General features: G+C 47.8%; 2 protein-coding genes and 1 long non-coding RNA gene across 4 annotated transcripts; 2 read left to right on the top strand and 1 right to left on the bottom strand.

Annotated features, from left to right (window-relative positions):
* Nucleotides 1-465: 465 nt before the first annotated feature.
* On the top strand, nt 466-4,100 carry LOC109768420 (salutaridine reductase). The gene is made up of 5 exons (XM_020327142.3): nt 466-634; nt 726-966; nt 1,396-1,461; nt 2,866-3,060; nt 3,608-4,100. Exons 1-5 carry the CDS (start codon nt 600-602, stop codon nt 3,989-3,991), a joined length of 921 nt encoding a protein of 306 aa, XP_020182731.2. The 5' UTR covers nt 466-599; the 3' UTR covers nt 3,992-4,100.
* A 122-nt stretch (nt 4,101-4,222) lies between these two features.
* LOC120973607 (salutaridine reductase-like) lies at nt 4,223-5,858 on the top strand. Its single transcript, XM_040399450.3, has 5 exons — nt 4,223-4,329; nt 4,429-4,672; nt 4,786-4,848; nt 5,076-5,270; nt 5,358-5,858. The coding sequence occupies exons 1-5, from the start codon at nt 4,292-4,294 to the stop codon at nt 5,736-5,738; spliced, it is 921 nt and encodes a 306-aa protein (XP_040255384.1). The 5' UTR covers nt 4,223-4,291; the 3' UTR covers nt 5,739-5,858.
* An 89-nt stretch (nt 5,859-5,947) lies between these two features.
* LOC120973608 (uncharacterized) lies at nt 5,948-8,005 on the bottom strand. 2 transcript variants are annotated; one of them, XR_005768805.3, is made up of 3 exons: nt 7,774-8,005; nt 7,554-7,641; nt 5,948-6,460 (listed from the first exon to the last, which is right to left on the bottom strand). It is a non-coding gene; the product is annotated as an uncharacterized lncRNA (long non-coding RNA). The 2 variants fall into 2 exon arrangements; XR_005768804.3 differs by having other exon boundaries at nt 7,554-8,005.
* Nucleotides 8,006-12,472: the final 4,467 nt, after the last annotated feature.

Here is a 12,472-nt window from a genome sequence, read left to right as displayed (position 1 = left end):
GTCGCAAAGAAAAAACACGTTTTTTTCTTCCGCGAGAGGCACGATCGCGCCCCTCGAAAAGAGAAAAAAGGTTTTTTTTCCTTCCGCTAGACGCATGGATTTACTTCTTGTGAAGGCACAGATTTTCTTTTGCTAGAGGCACGGCCGTGCCTCTTGGAAAGGTAAAAAAAGGTTTTTTTTCCTACCGTGAGAGGCGGATTTGTTTCCGCGAGGAAAGAAAAAAAATATGCTTCCGGTTCGTTTTTTCATCTAGTTTTTTGTAAAAAAAAGTTCATCAACAACTATCAACGCAGAATCTAATATTTTAAAAATTTCGACGCGAGGAATTCAACAACAAAAACGGTTTTTAGACACGCGGTTTGAGAGATAAAGTATTTTGTATAAACGAATCTATGGAAAAATTCAGATTACAAAAAATGACGCACATGCAGTATGACATTTGTTATAACCTGAAACGTGAAATTGACCTTTACAAAGAGTACTATTTAATTAGGGACTTCGGAAAATGCACAACGTATCATCATCTTCTCCAAGGCTGTCGACTCCAGAGCTCACACAGTGCTGGACACGCCGCGACGAGTCGGAGGGGAAAGATCAAGATGGAGGCGGTCACCTCGAATCCGTCGAGCAAGAGGTTCGATCACTCCATCTACCTCCCCTTTCCGTACCCCGCTCAGCGAATTTACTGGAATTTCTGCACGCGCTGTGCTATGTGCGTAATTTAGGATCGCCCTGGTCACCGGAGGGAACAAAGGGATCGGGCTGGAGACCTGCAGGCAGCTGGCGTCCGAGGGGCTCAAGGTCGTGCTGACGGCGAGGAACGAGGCGAGGGGGCTGGAGACGGTCGAAGGCGTCAGGCGCTCCGGTGCTGACGTCGTCTTCCATCAGCTGGATGTCACCGACCCTGACAGCGTCGCCCGTCTGGCGGATTTCGTCAGGGATCAGTTCGGGAAGCTCGATATCCTGGTATGTGTAACTCCGGTTTGCGCTTTGAATTTAGGGCCTCGCGGGCTTGGGCTCGCGCAAGTGTACATTCGTGCTGTTCCACTGTGAGCTCGTCAGATAGAATCATAGATTCATAGAAGTGCACTTTTCTTTTCCCGGACTCTTAGGTGTAAGGTGAACTTAGTAAAATTGCATCTGAAGGTGCAGAAATTGTTACTCAGCACATTGTTGCATTGAATACTTTTGAAATGAATTTAAGAGTTCTGTTAACAAGTATCGGTGCTGTAGATTTCTTTTACCAGGCTTGTACTAGTTAATCTTGGCTTGTGGTTGATATGGGTAAACTACGCTGTTCACATTATTGACTTCTCATTGGTGTTTATGTAGAAGTGATTTTTCTCGGATTTTTCCAATTCATCACCATAATCATGTGATTTTTGTTATTTGTAGATTAACAATGCAGGCATTTCAGGTGTTGATCGAGATCCAGTTCTGTTTGCACAAGTTCAAGAACAGGTAATTAAAGCGAAACATTTTGATGTTTTCTGTATAGGATTGCAGTTTGTCAGCAGTAATATATACCTATTTCAGAATCAGGTTAAGTCAAAACAATAATAAGTCGTTTGTTGGTATCTATCAACTGTGGCAGGCATGAACATCACTGTTTCTTGTAACTCCTAGAGCGTAGTTTAGTATGAGAAAACATATCTTACCGATGTTGTATTAAGGGTGAACATAGAAGCTTGGATTCCAGAAATCATTCATCAACCGCACCATCATTCTTTTGTAACTAGCATAGTTTAGTTTGAGAAAACACATCACACTGATGTTGCAATACAAGATGAAACTAGAATATTATATTGTAGAAATCATTAATCGAAGTTGAAGTCCTAAAATTCTCCATTGTTGCCACTATATTTGTTTAGTGAATTATGTGTCAAAATATACAACTTTCCTTAAAATATATCATTTCAATGATGTCCATATTACATTTTTTTTCGAAAAGGAGGTTATCCCCCGGCCTCTGCATCAGTTCGATGCATGCGGCCAAATTATTAAACAAGTAAAAAGGTTCAACAAAGTTTTCAGGTCTCAAAGGTAAACAAAGCTCACAAAGGGCAAAAACAGAAGAAAAAAAAAAAGCCACAACCGGCTGGCATATAGAAGATGGAAACTAAACACCTATCCTATTACATGACCGCCATCCAAACCGGTTGAAGATAGCCCGTGCTACCGTCTCCTACCGGATAGACCCAGTAACCATACGCTCCCTGGCATCGTCGGAGTGAGTAGCGACCACATACGGATCAATGCAGTGGCCCGGAAAATAACCTGCAAGAAGTGAAAATTTGTTGTTCTGTTAAAAACCATATCATTCCTGCAGTTCCATACTACCCATAATAAAGCACATACTCCTACACGAATCTGTCTCGCCGTTTCCGAATCTATTCCATCTAACCACGTCCCAAACAACGTGTTAATAGTATTCGGAGGAGTAATATTAAATGCTATGTGGATAGACCGCCATAGTATTTTTGCCATTGGGCAATCAAGAAAGAGGTGTTTGATGGATGTCCATATTACATACAGGAGCAATGAATATTTTATTATAAGTTTGGGCATGCAAGCAGAATTCCTCATGAATTAATACCCGATCCTTTCCATTTATTAATTTAATTCCTATAACGCGTGTTCTGCTCCAAGATTAAGTTATTAATGGATAGAGAAAATTTGAAGTGGGTCGGCCTCAACTCGCTTAGTTAACAAAAATAACTTATAGTTTAATTGGTGCTTCACTTCATATACTTTAATTAGATTTTAAAGATGAATACTCCTGCCTGACCCAACCAGCCTAGCATCTAGGCTTCTGCATTTCTAATAAGATGTTGTGTAATAATTAACCTATTTATGCATGGATAGGTTGAAAGCATGGATGTAGATCAAAGAGTTCAATGGATGAAAGAAAATTCTAAGGAGACATATGAGGAAGCAAAAGAATGCATGAGAACAAACTACTATGGGGCAAAGCTTGTCACGGAAGCACTACTGCCTCTTCTTCAGTGGTCCTCCTCTGGGAGAATTGTCAATGTCTCATCAGGCTTTTCACTGCTAAGGGTAAGTTGTTAACCACGCTACAGATCGATAAGACCAATTACTAGTCAGAAAATATATTTAACATTATTTGTGCCAGTATGTTTCTGATATAGCTTTCTTTACCACTTTATTTAGTTTTTTAGTTTTTAAAAAGTATCTGTGCAGCCTTGTGTTGTGTCTTCCAGAATATTATTACAGTCCTACGGAGTATTAAATACTCCCTCTGTCCCACAATATAAGAACGTTTTCAACACTACACTAGTGTCAAAAACGTTCTTATATTATGGGACGGAGGGAGTAAGAGATAGGGCATGCCTGTTCGCATAAATGATCTTATTTCAGTTTAACTTGTTTTGTCAGATGCACTAAGCAGGATCTTATTTCAGTTTAGCTTCGTGCTCATTCCAAATAATACAACATAGGTTCACATTTTTTGGATTGTGGGATATGGATTTTTTTTTCTTCCAAATCCTCATCCTTCATCATCTCCATGTGATCTTTTTCTCCCTGTCAGAAAGCACAGGTTCAGAAACTAGTTCCTTCTAATAAGTATCGTTTTCTTGAGCAGAACTTCACCAGCGAAGAACTGAAGAAGGAATTCGACGACATTGACAACCTTACTGAAAAGAGACTAGAGGAGCTTCTGGATCTATTCCTAGAAGATTTCAAGGCCAACTTGATAGAGGCACATGGGTGGCCGACCGGTGGCTCGTCGGCCTACAAAGTCGCCAAAGCTGCCCTGAATGCATACACGAGGATCCTTGCCAAGAGGTTCCCCGCGATGCGCATCAACTGTTTGACGCCTGGTTTTGTCAAGAGCGACATGACGATGCACATGGGAGTGTTGACGCTTGAGGAGGGCGCTAGCAACCTGGTGAAGGTCGCTCTCTTGCCCGACGATGGCCCGATGGGTGCTTATTTTGGTAGGGATGGCGTGGTGTCATTTGTGTGACTGTACGTGTAATGGTTTCGTCCGGTTTTACTTTCAGAATGTTTCGAACTTGCCAAAAGTTGATCCTTTTGTGAGGATGCTATAAATCATGCTCGATGTTTGTGCCGGACGAAGACGACGACGAGCACCACAACGGCGACCGACCGGAGCCGCTATAAGTGTCTTGCTCTCCTTCCTCCCATAACCATAACCATAACCGTCTCAGATAGCTCTAGGATTTTTGGTGTCAAGATTGCGAGGAGCGGCCCATCGACCTCTGCCATCACAGGTGCTGTTGGAGCTCGTTGTGCGCCCGACCTCATGGAAGGAGCCATCCTCCCCAGCTTGCCAAACACGAGGTTAGTTATCCTATACTATACGCGCTTAGCAGCTCTTGACGTGGCCATGTAGCCTTACAAGTTACAACTTGCAAGAATCTCATCCACTGGGGTTGCAAGGGTCGCCGTCGTCACCGGAGGGAACAAGGGGATCGGCTTCGAGGTGTGCCGGCAGCTGGCCAGCGGCGGCATCACCGTCGTCTTGACGGCCCAGGATGAGACGAGGGGCGGGGAGGCCGTGGAGAGGCTCAAAGCGCTGGGGCTCTCTGGTGTCGTCTTCCATCGGCTGGAGATCACGGACGCCTCGGGCGCCGCTGCGCTGGCTGGTTTTCTCAAGGCCCGCTTTGGCAAGCTAAACATTCTGGCAAGTCTTTTCGTTTCATTTTCAGTTTATTACTAGTATACCACGGCTGCTAGCAGCATCCAAGGTTTGAAGCACCGGTGATGGATGGATGGATGTACTCGGATGATTTGCAGGTGAATAATGCCGCGGTTTGTGGGGTTGAGTACGGCCAAGAGTTCGATATCAACGAGGAAAAGGTGATATCACCTTTTTTGTCCTTTTCTTTTCTTAGCGTTTTTGTAATTTGTTACTGCTATATATACTCCTGGAGGAACCCAACCAAGAACCAAGGATAGGCCTCAAGCGCAGCGAGCAATTTTACTTGATTGGTTCATTCGTTAAAGTGAAATCGGCGCGACTTTTTTCCAAAATTGTTCGGACACACCAGACTGAACAAGTTTATTTGCCTATACATATACAACAGTTCGCTGGCCTTGATTTCCACCAGAGAGTTGAGTGGATGTTGAAGAATGCCCGGGAGCCCATCGACAGCGCAAAGAACACCGTGCAGACCAACTACTACGGTACTAAGCATGTAATCGAAGCCCTGCTGCCTCTGCTTCAAGCTTCCTCCGAAGGAAGAATAGTGAACGTCTCCTCCAATTATGGACTGCTAAGGGTAAGTAAGCTAGTACTCTTTTTTCCCACTGATCATTCATAGCTAACCCAGTACAACATGTGAGGGATTCCGTGTCAATTTTTGCAGCATATTGGCAACGAGGAGGTGAGGCAGGAGCTCAACGACGTCGACAACCTGACACAGGGGAGGCTTGACGAGCTGCTCGAGAAGTTCATCAAGGACTTCGAGGCCGGCTCGTTGGAGATGCATGGGTGGCCCACGAAGTTCTCGGCGTACAAGGTGTCCAAGGCCGCCATGAACGCCTACTCGAGGATCCTGGCGAGGAGGCACCCTGAGTTGCGCGTCAATTGCGCGCACCCAGGCTTCGTGAAGACCGACATGAGCATGGGGTTCGGGGTCCTGACGCCGGAGGAGGGCGCATGCAACTTGGCCAAGGTGGCGCTGCTGCCTGGCGGCGGGCCAACCGGCGCCTACTTCGCCCAGGGCGAGGAGGCACCATTCGTGTGAGATACCGGCGGTACGTGCGTGCGTGTTGCGCGGCTCGTGTGCCGTACACTGGGTTACTGGCTGGATGTGTTACCTTACGTGCTAGATTGAGATTGCGAATAAGATGTGTCTTTTCTTTTAGGGAAATAGGATGTGTCATCTCACAAGAAACAGACTACCGAGAAAACACACTCACAAAAAAAGGCTACCGAAAAATCATGAGAGTATCTCAAAGCGTTCTCATTCTCGTAAAAATAATAATTTAGGACAAGTTAAGTAAAAAAGTATGCTTCAACAGTTTGATAAACGCAATAGTGGGAGCCTGTTGGACCAGAAAGAAATTAAATGGGCTAGCCCCTTTAGCCCACTGGTACCCTATTAGGCCATCCACATAGCTTCTTCTAAAAAAAAGGCCATCCACATAGCTTCTCATGCAGGGAGCTGAGGGCGGCGTCGCAGCGTACTTCCACCGCCGTCGAGAATCGATGGCCGCCGCCGCCGCTCCACGGCTGCTTCTTCCTCCTCGCACCCCACCTCTTCCGGCTCGCACGTATCCCCTCCCCTACCTCGCAGCTTCTGCCTCCTTCGCCTCACCGCTGTTCCAATCAAGAATCGACGATCCCCTCGACTCGTCCGGACGCGATTGGCAGGTCAACAGCAGCCCCAACCCTGACACTTGCTTCGGGATCTGCTCTTTAAATTGAGGCATCCATAAGCATCTACCGATGTTTTCAGCCGCAAGCCTGCAAGTGCATTTGTTAAGTAGGATCCCACTTACTCCCACATAATCTACGCTAGTCTAGATGGGACTTCCATCATTTTTTTCACCAAACCGTGTTGGGACTAATGGATTAACAGTCCCACCTACAGCCTGATTCTTCATAGACACACCTTCACCCCTTGAATTTCAGGGGGTGTGACCCCTTACTCTGATTTGTTTCAATCAGATGATTCCAACTAAGCTTCCTCATTAAAGTTCGTAAATATGTGCCCGTGTGTGTGTTCGCTTGTCATTGCTTCACAATTATAATACTTTTACACTATAAATAATACAGAAATGCACTATAACGAGAAAACCAGTTAAACCCTAAAGGAGTAGTAAAAATTACGGTAGCCTTGCTTGGGAATTACTTTTTTCCGACACTGTAAATAATACATAAATGCAATGTAACAAAAAATAGTTAAATCTTGGTAGGGTCTTGAAAATTACAGTAGCCTTGTTGGAGAAATATAATAACGTGACAGTGTAATTATGCTTAATGTAAGAAAAATAGTTAAACGTCCAATTAGAACCTGCAGGGGTAATATAAACAATAACCACTACTCATAAAACAAGGTAACACTAAGTAACACCTAATATATCATAATGGGTTAAAGAGATATTCTCAAACTGCAATTCATTATTGAGTTACAACAAAATAACTTTAAATTGTTGTGTATGTTAACCTAAACATAACTTACAGAGACAACTCACTCAATTTACTGCAAAATAACAAAACGAATTATGGAGCAACAACCACTAAAAAATTCAAGATGGGAAGCAACATATAAGAATCTAATAACCTTATAAAGTTAAATCCTCTCCAACGAGAGGATATTGCAGAGAATACTCTAGAATTGCACCAACATTACACATACACAAGCACAAAAGGCTGACCCAAAACACAAGGATGGGAACAGCAAAATGCAACACAAAGTAGATGAACAACCTAGAATTGGAGGACCATAGCTCACAGATTCAACAAAGCACAACCATCAGTGGACTCACAGAATTGTAGGACCATAGCTCACAGATCTAGAAAATAGAGTAATGGATGATGAAGAAGAAGAACATACCGTTGGGAAGAGAAGACTCCAACCACCAGCAAGCCGACCACAACAATCTAAACTTGAAGCAAGGGATCCTTCCAATCGATTTGAAGAGCTAAAAAACAAGGCAAAAACATGAACAACCTAGGATTGGACGGGTGAGAACTCACAAAATTCACGAATCACGTCCGCCAAGATCTAGAAAAAGAACAATGAATGGAGAGGAGAGAGAACAACAGATGCAAACCACTTGGAAGAGCACTCTAACCACTAGTGGGCCGACAACAGTAACCGAACGCCTCAAGCAACGAGAGAAGGGGAGCTCTGAATGGAGATGGCCTCTCTCTCTCTCTCTCTCTCTCTCTCCAAATCTCTGTTTGAACAGTCGCAGATAAAAGGGGAAAGAGGAAACAACTACAAAGTCAAGAGGGAAAACACACATGCAGCGACACGAGTTAATGGGAGACCATAAACACAACAACGAGACCAATAAACAAATAATGAGGGGACCATGCACGAATTGCTGCGCAAGGATCGAACGGACACAAAATCTGACTGAAAATGAATTGTTTTCAATCGGATGAAAATTAGCAAAACTGAAAAAATGCTTCAATAGTTTATGATGGGGAACGAAGTATGAAAATCAAAAAAATTCCTATGAAACACCCAAAATCTAATCTAGGATATGTGTAGCAACGAGAGGGGAGTGGTGTCTACATACCCTTGTAGACCAAAAGCGTTAACGATCTAGAGATCATGGTTGGCGTAGTCATACTCGCGTCGCGATCCAATCCGATCCAAGTACCACACGCGCAGTACCTCCGAGTTTAGCACACGTATGGCTCGGCGGCGTCCTCTCCTTCTTGATCCACGAAGTGAGGGAGAGGAGGTAGATGAGGTGTAAACCAACACGATGGCATGGTGGTGGTGGTGGCAGCGAAACTCCGACAGGGCTTCGCCAAGCGCGTATCGGTAAAACGTGGGAGGAGTTGGGAGAGGTAACGGGCAAGGGTCGAATGGGGGCTTCCCCCAATGCCTCCCCACCTTTATATAGGCGTGAAGGGGGCTGGTGGCTTTCCCTCCAAGGCCCTAGGGTCGTTGGTCAAAGGGAGAGGAAGGAAATCCCTCCTTTCCTTCCCCATAGATCGATATCCCCTTTTTTACGGATCCTGATCTTGTCCCTTCGGGATATGATACTATTCCTTTTAAGGGAGGATCTTGGTGCGCCTAGACCAGGGTTGTGGGGACTTTCCCCACCGACGTTCATGTGGGTCCCCCAAAGTAGGTGGGCCCCACTACGGAACCTTCTAGAACCTTCCTGGTAGAATACCGAAAAAACTCAAACTTTTTCCGAAACCCCAATAATAACTTTCCATATATGACTCTTTACCTCCGGACCATTCTAGAGCTCCTCGTGATGTCCCGGATCCCATCCGGGGCTCCGAACAACCTTCGGACTTTCCACTATTAATATCTCAACACTACCCTAGCACTACCGAACGTTAAGCGTGCGACCCTACGGGTTCGAGAATCATGCAGACATGACCGAGACTTCTCTTTGGTCAATAACCAATAGCGGGACCTGGATGCCCATATTGATTCCTACATATTTAACGAAGATTTTTATCCGTTGAACCACGATGTCAAGGATTCAGTCAATCCCGTATGCAATTCTCTTTGTCCAGCGATATGTTACTTGCCCGAGATTCGATCGTCGGTATCTCCATACCTAGTTCAATCTCATTACCGGCAAGTCTCTTTACTCTTTCCGTATGTGACGCCCCCGATTCAATCGTACACTAATCATGCACGCAAACGTGTACGATCAAGATCAGGGACTCACGGAAGATATCACAACACAACTCTAAAAAAAGGTAAGTCATACAAGCATCATAATACAAGCCAGGGGCCTCGAGGGCTTGAATACAAGTGCTCGATCATAGACGAGTCAACGAAAGCAACAATATCTGAGTACAGACATAAGTTAAACAAGTTTGCCTTAAGAAGGCTAGCACAAACCGGGATACAGATCGAAAGAGGCGCAGGCCTCCTGCCTGGGATCCTCCTAAACTACTCCTGGTCGTCGTCAGCGACCTCCACGTAGTAGTAGGCACCTCCGGTGTTTAGGATATAGACCTGGGGGTCACCCGCCAGGAGGGCCGGGTTACTCCAAGGATCATTACCAGAAGCCCGGAGCTAAGTTTCAGGATAATGGGCCAGAGATGGGCTGAGACCCGGATATGGCTTAAAGCCCGTAGTTACAATCATTGTTATAGTAGACTTGTAGTGTAAGGCAAGTATTGTTTTAGAGCCCGAGCCGGACACTCTTATGAGCCGGCCGGGACTCTAAGGGCTGCTGGGCGTCAGCCTCCCTATATAAAGGGACGACCCGGCAACGGTTTGGGGGTGACAACAATCTCTCCGAGAGCCGGGATAGCGGTTTAGCTCCCCGGCGATCGTAACCCTAATCAATAACACTTCGAACTGGACGTAGGCTTTTACCTTCACCGTAAGGGGCCGAACCAGTATAAACCCTCGTGTTCCTTGTCCCGCATAACCCCTTCAAGCTTCCTAGTTGCGATGGCTCCACGACTAAGTCCTAGCCCAAGGACATCTGCCGTGAAAATTCCACGACAGTTGGCGCCCACCGTGGGGCCAGCGCACGGTGGATTTGAGTTCTTGAAGGGCAGCTTCGAAGGGCTCAAGGGATACGCTGTGGGCCGGATGACCAAGAGTCGTCGTGGCAGGCTCTACATCGACGACGCGGACTGGGGCCCCGACGCCGGCTCAGTGGAGTACGGGTACCGGGTCCCCTTTGGCGGAATTCATGTCTTCATTGGCAAGGTTGGTGAGCCGGGCCCCGAGCCGGGTCTCTGCGCCGATCTCGTCGAAACGGCTCAGCGCGCACAACCCGCCCGGGCCCGGCCTGCCTTAAAACGCGCTTTTGTGGGATGCATCCATGGAAAGCCCTCCGATCCATCTGGGTCTGGGGATGAGGCGGCCGCCGGCTCTGACGGCGAGTCGGCCGCTGATGAGTCAAACTCGTTGTACCAACTTCAAGATGGCAGGCTCATGAGTTATTCCGATGGCAACAGTATTCCGGACCTTTTTGAGCCGCCAAGTCAGGTCGGAGTTTTTATGGCTGGTGCGCAGCCTGTTCAGAACCCCGCTACCGGATCAGAAACCCCGGAGCCTTCCCCGGCTCAGGTGCTGATGGATCTCACAGATAAGATGACGGCCCTGTTAACTGCCACGGTTGACCCGGCAGATCAAGCCCAGCATGACGCGGAGGTGGCACAGTTAAAATTGGATCTGATGAAAGCAAAAGAGGATCTTGCAGCAGAAGGGATCAGGCTGGCGGCGGAGCGGGCGGCTCTCGACGCCCGGACTCAGTTGATTCAGGCGCAGTCCTTCCAACTCACGATGGATCAGAACGCGGCCAACGAGGTCATGAGAAGGAGGCATCAGAAGGCCCAGTCTCGACTCCCGCCGGTTTACGATCCGCGCAATCTATTCAACACGCCGGGTGCGGGATCCAGTAACCCACCAGGGGTCATTGCGCCCGGGTCGGGACCCCTTATTCAGCCACTAGTAATGGGGCCTCCCCAGGCGGCCCCTGCCCCGCCTCAGTATGTGCCGATACCCCCGGGTCATTACGATAACCCGCTGGAGAACATGGTAGCTGCGGCAGCACGACTGGCGGCTCTTCCCGTTGACGGTAATTCTCCGGCAGCCGTCGAAACCCGCCGGGTCAGGGAACTCCTGCAGACAGCCCTAGCGCAGCAAGAGGCGTACTCCTACAGCCGGGACAGGATCCACTCAACTCCTCGCCCAGGCCAGAGCCCGAGTTACAGCCGGCACATGGTCTCGGCGACCGGCTCAAGTAATGTCCGACGCCATGACCCACCCCCTGGCCATGGCCCGGCTCATGTTGGAACCTTTTACGCCGCAGACCAAGCACGGCAAGAGGCGGAGCAGGTGCCGCAATTGACGGCTTATCAGACCCCCCCCGGCTTATCCAGCGGCGTCCGTTGATGTGGGTATTTCTACCAGGACCGGGGGTGTCCCTTGTTTGGTGCCGGCCATCCGGAATGAACGTCTACCTAAGGATTTCAAGGGCCCTAGGAAGGTGCCTAACTATACAGCTGACTTACAGCCTGCGGCCTGGGTTGAGAGTTATGAGATGGCTATGGAACTGCTAGAGGTCAGCGAGGCGGCCATGGCCAAGTATTTCACCATGATGTTGGATGGAACTGCCCGCACGTGGTTAAAAGGGCTGCCACCGAACTCCATTGGGTCTTGGACTGAGCTGAAGGCCCGGTTCATTCAAAACTTCAAGGATACCTGTAGGCAGTCTATGTCAATTGTGGATTTGACTAACTGTAAGCAGCAGGAGGGTGAGTCCACGACCCATTGGGTTCGCCGGGTCAAAGAGATCATACATTCATCAGATAAGATGGACGCCGGCTCGGCAGTCTTGATGTTAGAACATAACTGTCGTTTTGTGCCCCTAAAGATGAAGCTTGGGCGGCTTAAACGTGACTGCACGGATATGGGTACACTAATGGCGGCTCTTGTCAAATACGCTGATTCCGATGGTACCAAGGATCCCCCTTCAGATGATGAAAGGACAGGGAAGGGAAAGAAGAACGGCAATGGCAAGGGCCCTCAGTTTAACCCGGGGAATCAAGGAGGAGGCAAGCGCAAGGCCGATGGCAGCCTGGAGTTCGTAGCCAACACCCAAGGCAACAACCAGCGACGCAAGGGGCGGCCCCCTCCCCGAGGCGGCGGGTCAGGACCTTCTCTGGAGCAGCTGTTGAATGAACCTTGTCCGAGACACGGCTCTAGAGAGAAGCCAGCGACTCATCTGTGGAAGGATTGTGCTATCATGAAGGCCTTTAAAAACTACAATGGTCCGGGCGGCGGCTTAGCCGCCGGCGGCTTTC

The sequence above is a fragment of the Aegilops tauschii genome, chromosome 2, assembly GCF_002575655.3.
Source record: "Aegilops tauschii subsp. strangulata cultivar AL8/78 chromosome 2, Aet v6.0, whole genome shotgun sequence".
Lineage (NCBI taxonomy): Eukaryota > Viridiplantae > Streptophyta > Magnoliopsida > Poales > Poaceae > Aegilops > Aegilops tauschii.
This window is presented reverse-complemented; position numbering and strand designations above follow the sequence as displayed.

What these genes read in the sequence shown, in the direction of transcription:
- LOC109768420 (XM_020327142.3), top strand. Translation starts at nt 600, where the DNA reads ATGGAGGCGGTCACCTCGAATCCGTCGAGCAAGAG. An exon ending in TCGGGAAGCTCGATATCCTG is followed by an intron (nt 967 to 1,395) that starts GTATGTGTAACT and finishes TGTTATTTGTAG; the next exon opens with ATTAACAATGCAGGCATTTC. An exon ending in CAGGCTTTTCACTGCTAAGG is followed by an intron (nt 3,061 to 3,607) that starts GTAAGTTGTTAA and finishes TTTCTTGAGCAG; the next exon opens with AACTTCACCAGCGAAGAACT.
- LOC120973607 (XM_040399450.3), top strand. Translation starts at nt 4,292, where the DNA reads ATGGAAGGAGCCATCCTCCCCAGCTTGCCAAACACGAG. An exon ending in TTGGCAAGCTAAACATTCTG is followed by an intron (nt 4,673 to 4,785) that starts GCAAGTCTTTTC and finishes GATGATTTGCAG; the next exon opens with GTGAATAATGCCGCGGTTTG. An exon ending in TCGATATCAACGAGGAAAAG is followed by an intron (nt 4,849 to 5,075) that starts GTGATATCACCT and finishes CATATACAACAG; the next exon opens with TTCGCTGGCCTTGATTTCCA.